Here is a 17132-nt window from a genome sequence, read left to right on the forward strand (position 1 = left end):
TTCAACAGTATAATGTTTTAGTATGTTTAGTCCTTTGTAGTTATTTTTTTTTTAATAGTTCTTTTGGCTATTGTTAGAATTCTCTCCAGATAAATTTAGAATCAGCATGTCAAATTTCATTAAAGATTTTGGGAGAATTTTTTTTTAATTAAGAGTTTAATAGAAGAACTATTTATGATGTATAAGCAGGGTGTAGGGAAACTGCAAGTGCTGTTGTATTACCCTAGAGCTAGTAGCAGTTGGGCCATTCCATCCTCTAGGCCTTAAAGGGCAGGGGGAGAGAGCAGTGATCAAAGCCTGGATATGGATTGAGGATCAGGTCAAATGCACTACATTTGGTTTTTTTATTTATTTAGATTCTTTTAGCCTACAATACAGGTCTTTCCACCCCCTACCCCCAAACACTGAATTATTGAAGAATCCAGGAGAGTTTTCTAATAGAACGTTTTACATTCTACATTTGTCTGATTATTTCCTCGTATCATTTAACATCTTCTTTTTATCTTCTGTATTTCCTATAAACTGGGAGTTACATATAGAAGCTTGATTGGGTTCCGGATAATTGCTTTTGGCAACATCATTGGTAATATTGTATGCTTTGTATTGCATTATATCTGGGCCACATAAAGTCAGGTCAGCTACATTTAATTCCTGCTTAAAGTAGTTACTGTCAAATCTCTTCATTGTAAAGCATATTTTTCTCTTAGTATTTAATTAGTAGACAGTCTGTAGTTCTGGCAATCTTTGGCACCATGCAATTGTTCTGTTTCCCAAAGATCTTTTCATCCAGTTTTTTAAAAATTAGCGTTCTTGCGTAAATAAGAGCTTTTCTTTTTCTCCCTTTTTTTTTTTTTTTTTTTTGTTAACAGTATATTGAAATTTTTAATGTCCTTAAACATTATCATGAAAGATCAATATAATAACAGGATTCCTCTAAACCTATCATTGTCACTCCTCTTTCAGCCACAGGGACTTTTTCTTTGTTTTTATTTTTTAAATATCACCATGGACTAATTTTGTAAATTTTCTTTTTAAATTTGCATACAGTAAATTTCATGCACAATTCTATGAGTTGTGAAAAATGCATAGTTGTATAACTACCACCACAAATTAAAAACAGAACAGTAACAGTCACCCTCAAAATTTCTTCTTGCTTTGCCTTGTATTCATACTCACTAGCATCCCCAAGCATTCACTGATTTATTCTCTCTCCTTATTGTTTTGTCATGTAAGTGGAGTCATATAATATAGTCTATATAATCTGGTTTCTTTACATAGCATAAGGCATTTGAAGGTTCATGTTATTGTGTGTATCAATAGCTTGCCCCTGTTATTGCCAGATAGTATCCCACTGGTATAGACTGTTCCATTTTGCATTATTACCATCAATGGATGAGTGTTCCAGTTGGCTCTGCATCTTTCCCAGCACTTGCTATTGTCACTTTTTTTTTTTTTTTTTTTTTTTTTTTGTCGTTTTTTCGTGACCGGCACTCAGCCAGTGAGTGCACCGGTCAGTCCTATATAGGATCCGAACCCGCGGCGGGAGCGTCGCCGCGCTGCCAGCGCAGCACTCTACCAAGTGCGCCACGGGCTCGGCCCTTGTTTTGTTTTTTAAGCCATCATAATAAGTATCTAGTGGTATCTCATTGTGGTTTTAATTTGCATTTCTCTAATGACTAATTATGTTGAACATTTTTTCATGTGCTTATTTGCCATAAATATAGGTCTTTGATAAAGTGTTCAAATCTTTTGCACATTCTGTAATTGGGTTGTTTAACTCCTATATGATTTGTGAATATTGTTTCCCATTCTATGACTTACCTTATCATATTCTTTATTCATATTCTTTACATGTCTTTTTTGTTTGTTTGTTTTTTGGCTTTGGTGGCTGGCTGGTATGGGGTTAGGTGTCTAGAAGAGTGAAAGTTTTAAATTGTGGAGAGCTTTCATTTATGTTTTTTCTTTTATGATTTCCTAAGAAATCCTAAGAAATCTTTCTGTAACCCATGATCCTAAGAAATCTTTCTGTAACCCACGATCACAAAAATTTTCTTCTAGAAGTTTTATAGTTTTGAATTTTACATTTTAGGGAAGGAAAAATAATTTTTCCTACAAATTTTTCTACACATTTAAACACAGAAATACTATCTTTCTCTGAAACAAAGAAAGATTATGGGGAAAGTCCAGGTTAAGAAGAGATGGCCAGAAAAGCACCTTAAACAAAGGTAAGGTTTGTTATGCAGATTTAAGTCTATATGGTCTATAGTGATTTAGTCATACATTTTCTGGTGCAGAAAGGGAGACACCCTTACAGATGGAGATTTATTTTATAAATGTCAATTTCTCTTACAAAAGGGCAACATTTCAGAGCCTCTCTTGTTGTCTGCATTTTCTCAAAATAATGTTTATGTCAGGGAGGCATATTTTGAGGTGGCATATTCTGGTCTCCTACAGTCATGTTTTGGGATGGCTTGTCCTGAGCACCATTAACATTCAGGTCTGACCCATTTTGATTTGATTTTTGTATATGATCCGAGATATGGGTTGAAATTTTTTTTGCATACGGAAGTTTGGCTTTTCCAGCACCATTTGTTGAGAGGACAGTCCTTTCTCCATTTGATTGCCTCTTCACCCTTGTCAAAACTCAGTTGACCATATTTGTTTAGATATATTTCTGGATTCTTAGTTCTCTTCTACAATTGATCTATGGGTTTATGCTTTTGCCAAATACTCTACTATCTTCACTGCTGTAGCTTTCAGGAAGTCTTAAAGTTAAGGCAGTGTGGTCTTCCAAATGCGTTCTTTTTTTCAAACTTGTTTTACCTGTTTAAGTTTATTTTCCGTACAAATTTTCAAATCAGCTGTCATTATCTACAAAAAAAGCTTGCTGGGATTTTGATTTTGATTTTGATTTCATTAAATCTATAGCAATTTGAGGAGAACAGTAGGAGCTCCTTCAACATCTTGTGATTTTGATTGTGATTACATTGAATTCCTAATTAATTTTAAGGGAGAATTGATACCTTGCTAAATTATTCTCTCCATAACTCATCCACTTATGGAATAGAGAGTTTCTCTACATATTCAGATCTTATTTTATGTCTGTTAACGTTGTACAATTTTTTTTCCACAGAGATGTTAGTTTTAGTAGTTTTTTAAATATAATTTCCCCACAGTGTTTTCTAATTAGCTATTTAGGATGTATGGCAATTATTGATTTTCCTGTCTCCATCTTGTATTTGGCATTTTTGTTGAATTCTTATTTTAACAGTTTTTCCAACTGATTCTCTTGTACTTTTAGGTAGACATTTATATCTTCTAAAAATAAGGGTAGTTCTCTCTCTCTCTCATTGGCCCAGACCTCTATTATTTAATAGGAGCAAAGATAGCAAGCATCCTGGTTTCCTCCTTGATGTTAAGTAAAGTTGTGGTGTGTCACTATTTGTTGTCATTGGTTTCTGGTATATTGTATTCCTTAAATTAAGAAAATTTCCTTCTGTTTTGAGTTTTTTTTTTTTTTAAACCAACAACAAATATTGAATTTTGTCACATGCTTTTTGAGCTTTTTTGATGTGTTTTTTTCCCTGCACATTAATCTGTTACTGTGGTAAGTTACTACTTGATTTCCTAAAAAATTTTTTTCCTTTTAAAAAAAATTTCTGCCATGAACTGTGCTTGGTCATGATGAATTATTTTAATCCATTGCAAGATTTAACTTGATACTATTTTATTTGGGATTTTTACACTTAAATTCATAAATGAGGTTAGCTTATAGTATTTTTTATCTTAATCTTGTTCACTTTTCTATTCAGGATGATGTTGGTCTTACAAATTAAACTTGGAAAGTTTTTATGTTTGTATAAGCTTTGAAAATGTTTACCCTATACAATAGGGATTGATAGAATTTTCTAAGAATAGATCTGACTGGCCATTTTTTCAGTTTTTTTCCTCAGGTAGCATGGTCTATCTGGCTCAATTTGAGAAAGATATATTTCCTAGGATAATCTTTCACTTGGATATTTAAATTTGTTGTTATAAAGTTGTGTATAACTTTTTAGTCTGTTCTGCTTCTGTAATTATGTTTTCTTTCTTGCTCCAAATGATTATTTGCATCTTTTTCCTTATCAATCTGTGAAAGGTTTTGTCTGTTAGATGGTTCGTTTCAAAGAACCAAACTACTTCTCTTTTTTTACTCCTGTTATTCTTTACTTGCTTTTTCTTAATTTATGCTTTTATCTTCTTTTCCCGTATGTTCCTAGGGTTTAATTTAATATTCTGTTTCTGGTTCCTTGAGTATAATAGTTTACTTTTGTATTTTCTGTCTAATGAATGACATTTAAGCTGTTAAGTTTTCTTCTTTGCACCACACTCTGGCCATATCTCACTGGCTTCAGTTTGTAATGCTCTTCTTATCTTTTCTAAGTGGTTTGTCATTTCAGTTTTTATTTCCTTTTTAACCCAAGAGTTATGAAGAATGGTCAGGGATTCTTTTTCTGTTTCCTAGCAGTTTTTTAGAAATTATTATTAATTTATGACCCTATTGTATTGTGCTCAGGGAATATGTTTGCATTTTGACTATGCAGATTTTGTTAGTAGCTTGGTAAATGGTCAGTTTTTATAAATATTCCATGAGTGCTAAGTGCTAGAAGATTTTATTTATTTGGTACCATTTTAAAATCCTTTAATTCTTTTGAATTTTTGCTTAATATGATAGATGACATTAGGTTATATATTTTTAAAATGTGTATGTGTATTTCGGAAGTAAATGACATGTCTGGAATTTACCTTAAAATACCCCAGCAAATCTAAAAAGAGTGATGGATAGATGAAACAAGTATACCAAATGTTTGTGGTTGTTACAGCTGGTTTACAATACATGAGGGTTTGTATTCTCTACTTTTGTGTATGTTTAAATTTTTATAACAATAAAAAGTTTTTAAAAATCCTTTCTGCCTTTGTTTTTAGATTGCTTGATCTGTTGATGCCTGAGAAAGGTGTGTTAAAGTTTCCCACTATGTTTTATTGCTTTTCTAATATTGTTTACTGAATACATTTTGGACCTATGTAATTAGGTGCATAAAATTTTACTAAAGGTACATTTCTTTTTACCATAATAAGATCTCTTTTTTCCATTTAATGATTTCTGTTTTTAACATTACCATACTAATTTTGTTGTTGTTGTTAGCACTTTTTATATTCCATATCTGTTTTCTTCTGGAACATTTTTTTCTTGTGAAATATAACTCACATATGGAAATAGAAAATGCATAAAGAAAAATATAAAATTTCCATAAATTTGAAAATGCAGATATTATTCAAGCCATATTCCCTGACTACAATGTAGTGATTTCATATAATACCAGAAAGAAAAAAAAAAAAAGAATAAAGAAAGAAAAATTCACCCTTCTAAATAACTCTTGGCTTAAAAAGGAAATCAAAATTGAAATGACCAACTACTTAGAATGGATAATGGAGCATTATGTATATATTGAAACCAATGGGATGTGACCAGAGTGCGGTGTACAAAAAGAAAATTTATGGCATTAAATGTTATTCATTGGAAAGCAAGAAAGTACAAAAGTAAATTGTGTATTAAACTCAACTCACAAACTCTAGAGCTAACCACTAACTGAATTGGATAGTGATTACTTTCTTGCTTTACTTTTATAATTTTACCACCTTGTATGCATCTCTGAAGACTTTGTTTTTGTTTGGCTTGTTTTAAAACTTTATATAAAGATTATCATAAAGTATTGATACGTTTTCCCTCTACTAATTTGGAAATTATTTTTACCATGGAAATTTTCACACATATACAGAAGTACAGAGTTTGGCATAATGAAATCAATTCATGCATCATTAGTTTTAATAATCCTTAATACATAGTCAGTCTTGTTTCATTCATATCTTTACCTGCTCTCCCACCTGCCTATTATTTTGATGAAATATTTCTATTCTTTCCCTGGTTATAACAGAAATTACAGTGTACATTTTCACCTTCTCAAAAATCTGTCAGTATCTTAGTCTTCCTGGATAGTGTAGATTTTTGAACACTGGAACTCCATTTAACCCCTGCTCACTTAAATGTTATTGTTACCATATATTTTAATTCTTTCTCTTTTTTTTATATAATCAAGAAGACATCATTAAGAGTGTTTTAAATAGAGTTTGTTTAGATTTACTCATATATTTGCCACTTTATTCATCATTCATTCTTGCACCTCATATCTTCTCTTTGGGATTAGTTTGCATTTGACTGAAGCATGTCTTTTACAGTTTCCTTTTCTGAGGATCTGCTGATGGCAATATCTCTGCTTTTGTTCACAGATAGCTATGTGATTTGTCTTGCCATAGCACTTAGAAGTATTTGCAAAATTCAGTGACATTGCTATAACAAAATCCCTTTTATTCCTTCATTCATCCATTATTTATATGAACACAGTTTCTCAGTTCTTATGTCAGTAAAAATGAAGGACTGAAATAAAATTGATTGCAAAACCTTCCTCAATAAGTATTTTTCACTGATGGATTCATGTATGAATAATTTTTAAATGCCACATCCATCCAACAGAAGTATTCTTTTTACATTTAATACTTACTAAAATTTTAAAAAATATTAATTTGGATCCACTGCAAAATTATGATGTTAGATGTGCTTAATATTCAGTGCCTTCTGGTCACAGGACAAATCAATTTCCATTTACGTACATATTTTTGTGGCAGAGAAGTATGGTAGTTTAGCTATAGTATTATAGAGATATATTAGGATAAAATTCTATAGTATGGGCTCCTAACATGGTTAGATTATTCATCTGTATTTTATTAACAGGCCTTTCCCCTTAACTGGGAGGTATCATATAAATGGACAAGGGTAGCTTTAATTTGGTACAAGAACAGGTAGGCTGACTGGTAACAATAAGGAGGGCTTTACTTTAGTTGTCAAGCACTTTAGTTTATTTTTCCCTTGCCTATTTGCTTTTCCATTATTTTTTCTGTGTTCCAGAGGATCTGCTTTGATTCTCTCTCAGGTCCTCCTCCACTATAGGCAGGTAGAGCTCACTTTCTTCAGGGTGCAGCTTTTGCATTTAGCCCATGATCAAACACCCCTGCTGCCTACATCTTAGTACAAGCAAGGGGATCACTGGCCTTCCTGTTTTTATTTATTTATTTTATTTATTCATTCAAAATTACCACTGGAATGGTACATGCTCTTTTTACTAGTTTCTCAACCCAAAGTTCCACTATTAGCTCTGGCTGCTAAGTATTTTTTTAACAGCTTTATTGAATCTTGATTCACATACCATAACATCCACTCATTTAAAGTGTACAATTCAGTGGTTTCATAGAGTTGTGCCACCATCACCACAGTCTACTTTTAGAACATTTTTATTATCCAGAAAGAAACCCCATACCCATTAGTAGTCAGTATCCATACCTACATCCATACCAAGCCATGGGCAACCACTAATCTACTTGGCTATTTTGGACATTTCATGTAAAACAAATCATATAATACATGACCTATTGTGACTGGCTTCTTTTATTTAGCATAATGTGTTCAGGGTTTATCTATGTTGTAGCACGTATCAGTTCTTAATTCATTTTTATTCCCTAATAATGTAAATATACCACATTTTGTGTATCTATTCATCAATTGATGGACATTTGGGTTTTCTTCACTTTTTGGCTGTTTTGAATAATGCTGCTATGGACATTAACATACAAATTTTTGTGTGGACATTTGTTTTTATTTCTTTAGGGTATGCATCCAGAAGTGGAATTCCTTGGTCATATGATATCTCCATACTTAATGGAGGAATGGTCAAGCTCCATTTGCAAAGTGGCTGTACCATTTTACATTTCCATCAGCAACATACAAGGGTTCTAGTTACTTCACATTCTTGTCTACACTTGTTATTGTCTGTATTTTTAATTATAGCTTTCCTCGTACATATGAAGTTGTATTTCATTTTGATTTGCATTTATCTAATGACTAATAATTTTGAGCTGCCTTTCATATGCTTATTGATCATTCTTTAAATCTTTGGACAAATGTCTATTCAGATCCTTTGCCCATTTTAAAAATTAGGTTATTTGTCTTTTTGTTATCGAGGTGTAAGAGTTCTTTATATATTCTGGATACAAATGTTTGGTAAATATATGATTTTTTAAACATCATTTCCCATTCTGTAGGCTATCTTTTTGCTTTCTTAATGGCATCAATTACAGCACAAAAGTTTTACATTTTGATAAAGTCCAATTTCTTTTTTCTTTTGTCATACTTTTGGTGGCATATCTAAAACCATAACCTAGTCCAAGGTTATAAAGATTTACTCATATATTTTTTCTGAGTTTTATAGTTTTAGTTTTTACATTTAGGTTTATGATTCATTTTCAGTTGAATTTTGTATGTGGTGCGAGGTAGGACGTCCAATTCCAGTTCTTTTCTATGCAGCTATCTAGCTGTCCCAGCACCATTTGTTGAAGAGTATTCTTCTCCCCATTGAATCACTTTGGCACCTTTGTTGAAAGTCATTTGATCATAAATGTAGGAGTTTATTTCTGGACTTTCATTTTGCATTATTGATCTGTGTCTATGTATCTATGTATGTCTTTGTTAATATTATATTCTTAGTTACTGTAGTTTTATAGTAAATTTTGAAATTGGGAAATGTGAGTCTTCCAACTTTTTTCTTTTTTTCAACATTGTTTTGGCAGTTCTGAGTCTTTTTTATTTCCATATGAATTTTAGGATCAGTTTGTTAATTTATATAAAAAATGCAGCCAGAATTTTTTATAGGGATTGGGTTGAATCTGTGGATCAATTTGGGGAGTATTGCCGTCTTAACAATGTTGAATCTTCTGACTTACAAACACGAACATGAGATTTTTTTTTAGTTATATGGATCTTCTTTTATTTCTTTGAACAATGTTTTATAGTTTTCGCAGTGTATGTTTTGCAATTCTTTCGTTTAATTTATTCCTAAATATTTTGTTATTTTTGATTCTGTTGTAAATGGAATTGTGTTCCTAATTTTTCTGCACCTATTGAGATGATCCTGTGGTTTTGTCCTTTGTTCTTTTGATATGGTGTATTGCATTGATTGGTTTTCAGATGTTAAACTAACCTTGCATTCCTAAGATAAAGCCCACTTGGTCATGTGATATGATTCTTTTTATATGTTGGCAGATTTTCTTGGGGATTTTTATGTTTATATCATAAGAAATACTGTTGTATAGTTTTTTGTGATGTTTTTGTCTGGTTTTGGTATTGTAATAATACTGGCCTTGTAGAATGAATTGGAAAGTGTTTCCTCCTATTTTTTGGAACTTATGAAGGATTAGTATTAATTTTTCTTTAACTGTTGGTAGAATTCACCAGTGAAGTTATTTGGGGCCTATGCTTATCTTGGGGGATCGTTTAAAATTACTTTTATTCTCTTTACTTGATATTGGCATATTCAGATTTTCAATTTCTTCCTGAGTCCATTTTAGTAGTTTGTGTCTTTCTAGGAATTTGTCCATTTCATCTAAGTTATTTAATTTATTGGCATACAGTTTTTCATAGTACTACTTTATAATCCTTCTTATTTTGGTAGCTTCCAGTGCTGTTTCAAAGTATTTTGGGGGTGTTTTCCTTTCCCACATCCAGTCAGCTTTTCTTTTTCTAGGAATTCTTCACAGCTTTGGTTGTTGACCCTTCCTATTTTCTATAACTTTTATCTCTCCTTTTAAAAATATATTTGTTCTGCTTAAGTGGAGTTGGGAGTAAAGGTTGGTAGGTAGATGCAGGTTTGCAGTCTGCTTGTCATCCACATTGAATTCTCACATCTTGATTCTTGGAAATTAGCAACCATTCTTTAATTTCTTCCTGTGGTTTTGATTGTTTGAACCAATTTGATTGCAAAAACAGTCAAATCTTTCTTTTTAAATTATTCAAACAGATTTTCCTCAAAACAAGTAAATGTTTAACTGTTTGTATTACTGATTTGCATTTGCTTGATTTAGTTTCAGAAATCTCACAGGTGGCAACTACTAGCCCAACTGCCAATACTACTGGTACTGCTACTACTCCCTCTGCCACTATGGGTGCAGTTAAGCAAGAATCTCTTCACTCTACTTCATCTGCAGTAAATAACCTGGAACATATAAACTCTACAGAACCCCCAAAGCCCATCGAAGTTGATGGTCTTCCTTCACACCAGTTTGCAAAAGGACAGGACACTGTTGCCATAGAAGGTTTTACGGATGAGGAGAATACAGAAAGTGGAGGAGAAGGCCAATACAGAGAGCGTGATGAATTTGTGGTAAAGATAGAAGACATAGAGACTTTTAAGGTGATGTGAATGTTCACTGGCGTAAAGGTCATAGATTAGTTGGAGTGCCTATAATAGCCTTTGTGGTGACTTCAATTGCATGCATCTAGCTTGAATTACAAAAAGTTATATTTTTATAATTATCCTGTTATCATAAGCATTTGATAAAGTCAAACTAGTAGAATGTCAGATATTTTGAAAAGGGAATTATTGAAAATAATTTTAACTTTATCTTAGTTTTATGAATTTCTGATTAGTCAGTTGTATTTCACTACTAATAATGATAGCAGTTTTGAAATGTTAATTTTTTTCAAAGCTCCTGACTCATCATGTTTTTATGAGTTTGGAGAAAATTGTTATTTATATAATTTTAAAATTTAAAGAAAAATAACAAGACTACCATGTAAAAGTGGATTTAAACTTAATTTCATCTTTTAAATTGTAGAACCATGTGTAGAATGTTACAATTTTATACAAGAAAATTTTAGGTATGTTTAAGGTAACATATTTTGGGAATTTTGTTTGCTTGCTTTTACCTTTTTTTTTAATTGGAGTAGAGAGGAATGGCATTAAAAAAGTACAGTGAAGAACATAACATTCAAATCATCTATAATCCTACCATTCACCATTTACTACTCTTAATATTTTAACATATTTGTTTCTGGTATTTAAAATATGCATATAGTTTTATAAATTTGTATAAGTAATATATGACAATGTCATCAGCAGAAAACTTTTCAGTAATTTTAGCTATACAAAAGGTAATGGGCTACTTTGAGTGTTAGTGAGCTGCCTATTTCTGGAAGAATTCAAACTGAGACTGAATAACCTAACCAGCTTATAAGAATTATTGCGGAAGTTCAGCTAGAAGTAAGAGATAAAAGTTTGAGCTAAGTAGGTCTTTAAGTTTCCTTTCAGCTCTAAGATTATATAAATCTAAAATATGTTGCTTCTTTTTGTAACTGTAAACTAATTCTGCTTATTACAGGAGGCTTTAAAAACAGGAAAAGAACCCCCAGCTATTTGGAAAGTACAAAAAGCTTTATTACAGAAATTTGTTCCTGAAATTCGAGATGGGCAAAGAGAATTTGCTGCTACAAATAGTGTAAGTGAAATGCTTATTTACATTAGCCTTCTTATATTTTGATAATGATCCTGGGGAAAATACAGAATGATTTAAATTTAGATGTATTTTATATTGTGTATTTCTGATTTAAAAATAGCATAAATTTTAACTACAGAGTATGTGATACTCCAGACAGTCCGATTTAAAAATCAAAACAAAATGGGGCTGGCTGGTTAGCTCAGTTGGTTAGAGCACAGCCTTATAACACCAGGGTCATGGGTTCAGATCTTCATACTAGCCAGCGCAAAAATAAATAAAAACAAATACCTGCTATTTAAAATTAAATGGAGGAAAGACAGCGATGCCTGAGGTCCAAGGCAGGAGTCAAAGGCAGCTGCCCCCTCAAGCCAGAAGCAGGCAAGAGAGCTACACCTGGGATCCTAGGCAGGAGCCAAGGGCAGCTGCCCCGTCCACCCAGAAGCAGGCAAGAGAGTATGCCAAAAACACCATTTTCGCACGGGTGGCCCACCACTGCTGCTGCCACAGCCATAGCCACAGCTACTGCAAAAGCAGCTCAGTGCCACAGTAGTAGCCACAGCCTGTGCAGGTGGCCTGCCAAACAATTGACTGCACTGACACTAGGAGAGTCATAGTAGAAACCAGAAAAAGAAGACGGTGTTTCTGTCCTCAAAGCCCACTCCACAGTGGTAGAAGAAGCAACTGCTCTACCAGATGACCAGACATCTATGTAGAGATACTAGAAATATGAAAACCCAAGAAAATATGACACCACCAAAAGAATACAGTAATTCTCAAATACCAGACCCTATTGAGCAGAAAATCCTTAAAATGACTAAAAAGGAATTCCAACCAACAATCTAAAGGAAACCTGCTGAGATACAAGAAGACTCAAACAACATAATGAAATGAGAAAAAAATCCAGGATATGAAGGAGGAAATTTACAAAGAGATTAATACCTAAAAAAGAATGTAGCAGAACTCATGGAACTGAAAGATTCACTCAAGTAAATAAAAAGCACAACTAGTTTAAGCAGCAGGCTAGAACAAGCAGAAGAAAGAATTTCTGATCTTGAAGACAGTCTTTTCCAAATAACCCAGGTGGACAAAAAAAAAAGGAAAAAAATTTTTAAAAATGAAGAAAATCTGAGAGAGCTAGCACATAATCTTAAGTTCACAAACATCCTAATTATGGGTGTTCCAAAAGGGGAGGAGAAAGGAAAAGGCATTGAAGACCTATTCAATGCCTATTCAAAACCTGTTCAATGGAAAACTTGCCAGATACAGGAAGGCTCAAAGATCCCCAAACAGATTCAACCCAAAAAGATCCTCTCTAAAACACATTATAGTCAAATTAGAAAAGTTCCAAAGACCAAAGAATCATAAAAGCAGTAAGAAAAAAGCATCAAGTCACCTGTAAGGGAGCCCCTATCAGACTAACAGCAGACTTCTCAGCAGAAATTCTACAGGCCAGAAGAAAATGGGGCGATATATTTGAAATACTAAAAGAAAAAGACTACCAGCCAAGAATACTATACCCAGCAAGGCTATCCTTCAGAAATGAGGGAAAAGCAGTGTGTTTTCCAGACAAACAAAAACCATGGGAGTTCACCACCACATGACCAGCCCTGCAAGAAATCCTCAAGGAAGTCCCACATCTGGAATCTGAAAAATTATAATCACTACCACAAATCCACATGAAAGAACAAAACCCACTGGTAGAACAAAAATGCAAAAGGGAGAGAGAAAGAAACTAAATCTTATCACCACAAAAAACTAAATCTTATTATGACAATGTAATAATTGCCCCTGCTTTATTTCCTACTTATATTTGCTTTTGTTTTAGTTTGTGCCTCTTTTTCTATTTTCTTAATATAGAAGTTTACATTACTGACTTCAGATTTTTCTTATTTCTAATACAGATGTTTAGTATGAATTTTCCTCTAAGCACTGCATGAGCCCAGCATCCTATAAATTTTGATATGTTGCACTTTATCTCAAAGTACTCTCTAATTTCCTTGTGATTTTTCTTTCTAAAAAACCCATTGTTTATTTAGGAGAGTGTTGCTCAATTTCCACACATTTGTGAATTTTCTAAATTTCATTATACAGTCAGAGAACATATTTTCTATTATTTTCTAGGACCTTAGCCTTTTTAAATGTATTAAGACTTGTTTTGTAGCCAAACAAATAAAATAAAATAAAAGTGACTTTATACTGTTGCTTAACATTTTTTATTAATAAAGGAAAGGAATTAGTCTTAGTCTGTGAAAAGTTCAGATGGACTCAGAAGATCTTATATTGATTATTCTACCAAATATCCCGATTTACCAGAAGACTGACCGATGTTGTTCTTTTGTATTTATGTAGCTGTTCAATAGCTTTAAGTAAGTAAGCATCTGCCAAATAAGATTGCTTCTATGTATGAGCTTGCAGTAAAGAATAAGCCTGGAATCATTTTTATTCAGGGTGAAATTAGCCCAGCCAGAGCTACATTTTGGAAAACTTGAAGGATAACTATATGATAGTCAGTCAAGCCAACAAAGTAATATTTATGTACAGATTGTACAATTATGTAATTCCAAGTGTTTCTTTCCTTAGTACCTTGGATATTTTGGAGATGCAAAGAGTAAATACAAAAGGATATATGTGAAGTTCATTGAAAATGCAAACAAAAAGGAATATGTCAGAGTGTGTTCCAAAAAGCCAAGAAATAAGCCTTCACAAACTATCAGGTATTTGTTTTCTTATGTAATATATTTATACATTTCCAGGCTTTTTATTGGTGATATAGTACAAAGGAGTACATCAGTTAAAGAGATGGTATTTTTTTTTGTTAACGTACAAGTCTGAAAATTCAGTGCCTAATGCAATAAGTGATTCCTTTGAGGGAATGAGATGGGCACTATAAAGCTCATGGCTGTCTGTGAGGGGATGTGTGTCCTTTCCTTTCTCTGAGTCTTTTAGTGCCACCCTCATACAGTGAAAAAAATTTAATTTAGAGTCAAAAGTTTTAAGTCCAGCTCTTTGTGACCTAGAGAAGACAACTTTGCTGAAGCCCAATTTTCATCCATAAAGTGAAAATAATAAAGTGTCACATTTAAAATGATATAATTTTTGAGCAACAACTATTAGACCCATATGTTATTAGGCAAGTGTACAGTAGAATTATATTAATTGGTGAGTCTGGGTTGTCTGGAACATGAATCTGGAAGGTAACTGACGTGACCGTATAGTCTGTGTGAAAAAGCAGGTATGACCCCAGATAATCTCAATCTAGTGCCCAGCAGGTCTAATTTAATTAGAAGCAGCTCACCTTATTTTTATAATGGAATTTTATCCACTCAAATCTCCAGACCCAGCATAGAGCAAATCTTGCGGGGCTCTAGGACAGATGCATTTTGGTTTCTACATCAAAACCTGACATCATGAGAGCCAGTGAGATTTTCTGAGGGTCAGAGCCAGATGTGTCTCTCAAGGGTTTATTATACATTGCTCCCCTGAGCCCATCGATCATCTGTAGTACAGCTGCATACTCTGGAAGGTGAGTCTATAAAGGGAGACAAGAATGTAGAGAGAGAAATAGGAATTGAATTAATAGTTCATTAATAACTGAATATTGATTCAATGACAGTGGTTAAAGAATGTATTTCAATAAAAGTTTATGGGAGGGCCGGCCCATGGCTCACTCGGGAGAGTGCGGTGCTGATAACACCAAGGCCACGGGTTCGAGTCCCATATAGGGATGGCTGGTTAGCTCACTAGCTGAGTGTGGTGTTGACAACACCAAGCCAAGGGTTGAGATCTCCTTACCAGTCATCTTTTAAAAAAAATAAAAATTAAAATTAAAAAAGTTTACGGGAATCATCTTTGAGATGTGTAGGACTTGGACTTCATTTTGGTGGTAATTAAATATTATTCTCCTGTGCTTCTCATTTTTTTTTTTTTTCTAATTTAATTTGACAAGATTTCAGTGTATTAATGAAGTTTGTTTGTCATATTGCAGAACTGTTCAGGCTAAGTCGAGTAGTAGTGGTAAAACCTCTGATCCTCCAACATCAAAAACTTCAACTACAAAAGCCCCTTCCATGAAACCCAAAGTTAAACAGTTAAAAGTTAAGGCTGAGCCACCACCAAAGAAACGGAAGAAATGGAAAGAAGAATTTTCATCGTCCCAATCTGACTCATCTCCTGAGATCCATTCTAGTAGTAGTGATAATGAGGGTGAGTTCTCCATGAACTGAATACCTTGATAACTTTAGATTACAACTATATGAATGGAGAGGGGTGGTGGTGCTGACAATTCAAAATTTATTCATTTTTAAGGGGACTTATTCACCTAATAAGTTCTGCTTAGGCTTTTATGAAAATAACTTCACATTTTCTGAACACACCAACAAAAGCACAGTTGGCTCACACATGCAGCCTTATTAAATATAAAAAGCAGAACTCACCTTTATGTTTTTAGTTTTAGTAATGTCAGTTTTCTTATCTCCTTGAATAGGATGAGAGTTAGGTCAGATGATTACTAAGAATCCTCTAGTCCTGAATTTCTGAGTCTGTGTTTATGCTAGAAGATAAGAAGAAACAAGCCTAGGAAGCAACAGCTCAAACTGTAATTAATACAATACAGTAACGTATATAAAAATGCATGCTATATATATATATATATATATATATATAATGCATACTACTACAGGTTGAGTGTCTTTTATCCAAAATGCTTGGGACCAGAGTGTTTCAAACTTCAATTTTTTTGGATTTTGGATTACGGTCATGTGCCGCACAATGACATTTCAGTTAGTGACGGACTATATGTAATGTGGTCCCCTAAGATTATAATGGCTATACCGTATAGCCTAGGTATGTAGTAGGCTACACTATCTAGGTTTGTTTAAGTACACTCTACGATGTTTGCACAATGACAAAATCGCCTAACACATTTCTCATACCATATCCCTGTCATTAAGTGATGCATGACTATTTGTGTTATGCTTACTGGTTAAGCATTGCTAATCCAAAAATCCGAAATCCAGAATGCTCCAATGAGCATTTTTTTTGAGTGACTTGTTGGCACTCTAAAAATTTTGGATTTGGAGCATTACAGATTTCAGATTTTTGGATTAGTGATACTCAGCCTGTATCTGCCATTAGCCAGCTATATGCCTGTGACTAAGGTATGTATTCTTCTGGATGCCTTAGTTTTCTTTTTTATAAAATAAGAAGGTTGAAATAGATCACCGGTTTTCAAACTTTCTGACCTTAGAACCTCTTTACACTCTCAAACTGTTGAAGATCCTAAAGCGCATGTTTGTACGTTATAGCTATTGATGTTTACCATATTAGAAATTAAAACGGGCTGGCCACTTAGCTCAGTCAGTTAGAGCACAGCCTTGTAACACCAAGGTCAAGGGTTTGGATCTCTGAACCAGCCATCCGCCAAAGAAAAAAAAATAAAATTTAAAAATAAAAACAAAAAATAAAAAAATAAAATACAAGATATACCAGCACACATGCACACATTCCATTAGCCATTAAAACTTGGTGTGTGATATATGCAAGATAGTTTCAAGCAGTTCAGTAGCCTAGTGCAGAGCTTACCAAACTATGACCTCTGGACCAAATCTAACCCTCAGCCTGTTTTTCTAAATAAGGTTTTATTGGAACACAGCCCCACAGATTCATTTAGATATTTTCGTACACTTGGTTTACCACTACATTGGCAAATTTGA

General features: G+C 33.4%; 1 protein-coding gene across 2 annotated transcripts in view; it reads left to right on the forward strand.

Moving 5' to 3' along the window:
- The window catches only part of QSER1 (glutamine and serine rich 1), a 75015-nt gene that overhangs the window by 44032 nt on the left and 13851 nt on the right, over positions 1-17132 (forward strand). For both annotated transcript variants that reach the window (XM_063095377.1, XM_063095378.1), the window contains 4 exons: positions 10009-10337; positions 11305-11421; positions 14002-14135; positions 15407-15624. In XM_063095377.1, the coding sequence (XP_062951447.1) occupies positions 10009-10337; positions 11305-11421; positions 14002-14135; positions 15407-15624 (798 nt within the window). The remainder of the gene's footprint in view (positions 1-10008; positions 10338-11304; positions 11422-14001; positions 14136-15406; positions 15625-17132) is intronic.

The sequence above is a fragment of the Cynocephalus volans genome, chromosome 4 (genome assembly GCF_027409185.1).
Source record: "Cynocephalus volans isolate mCynVol1 chromosome 4, mCynVol1.pri, whole genome shotgun sequence".
NCBI lineage: Eukaryota > Metazoa > Chordata > Mammalia > Dermoptera > Cynocephalidae > Cynocephalus > Cynocephalus volans.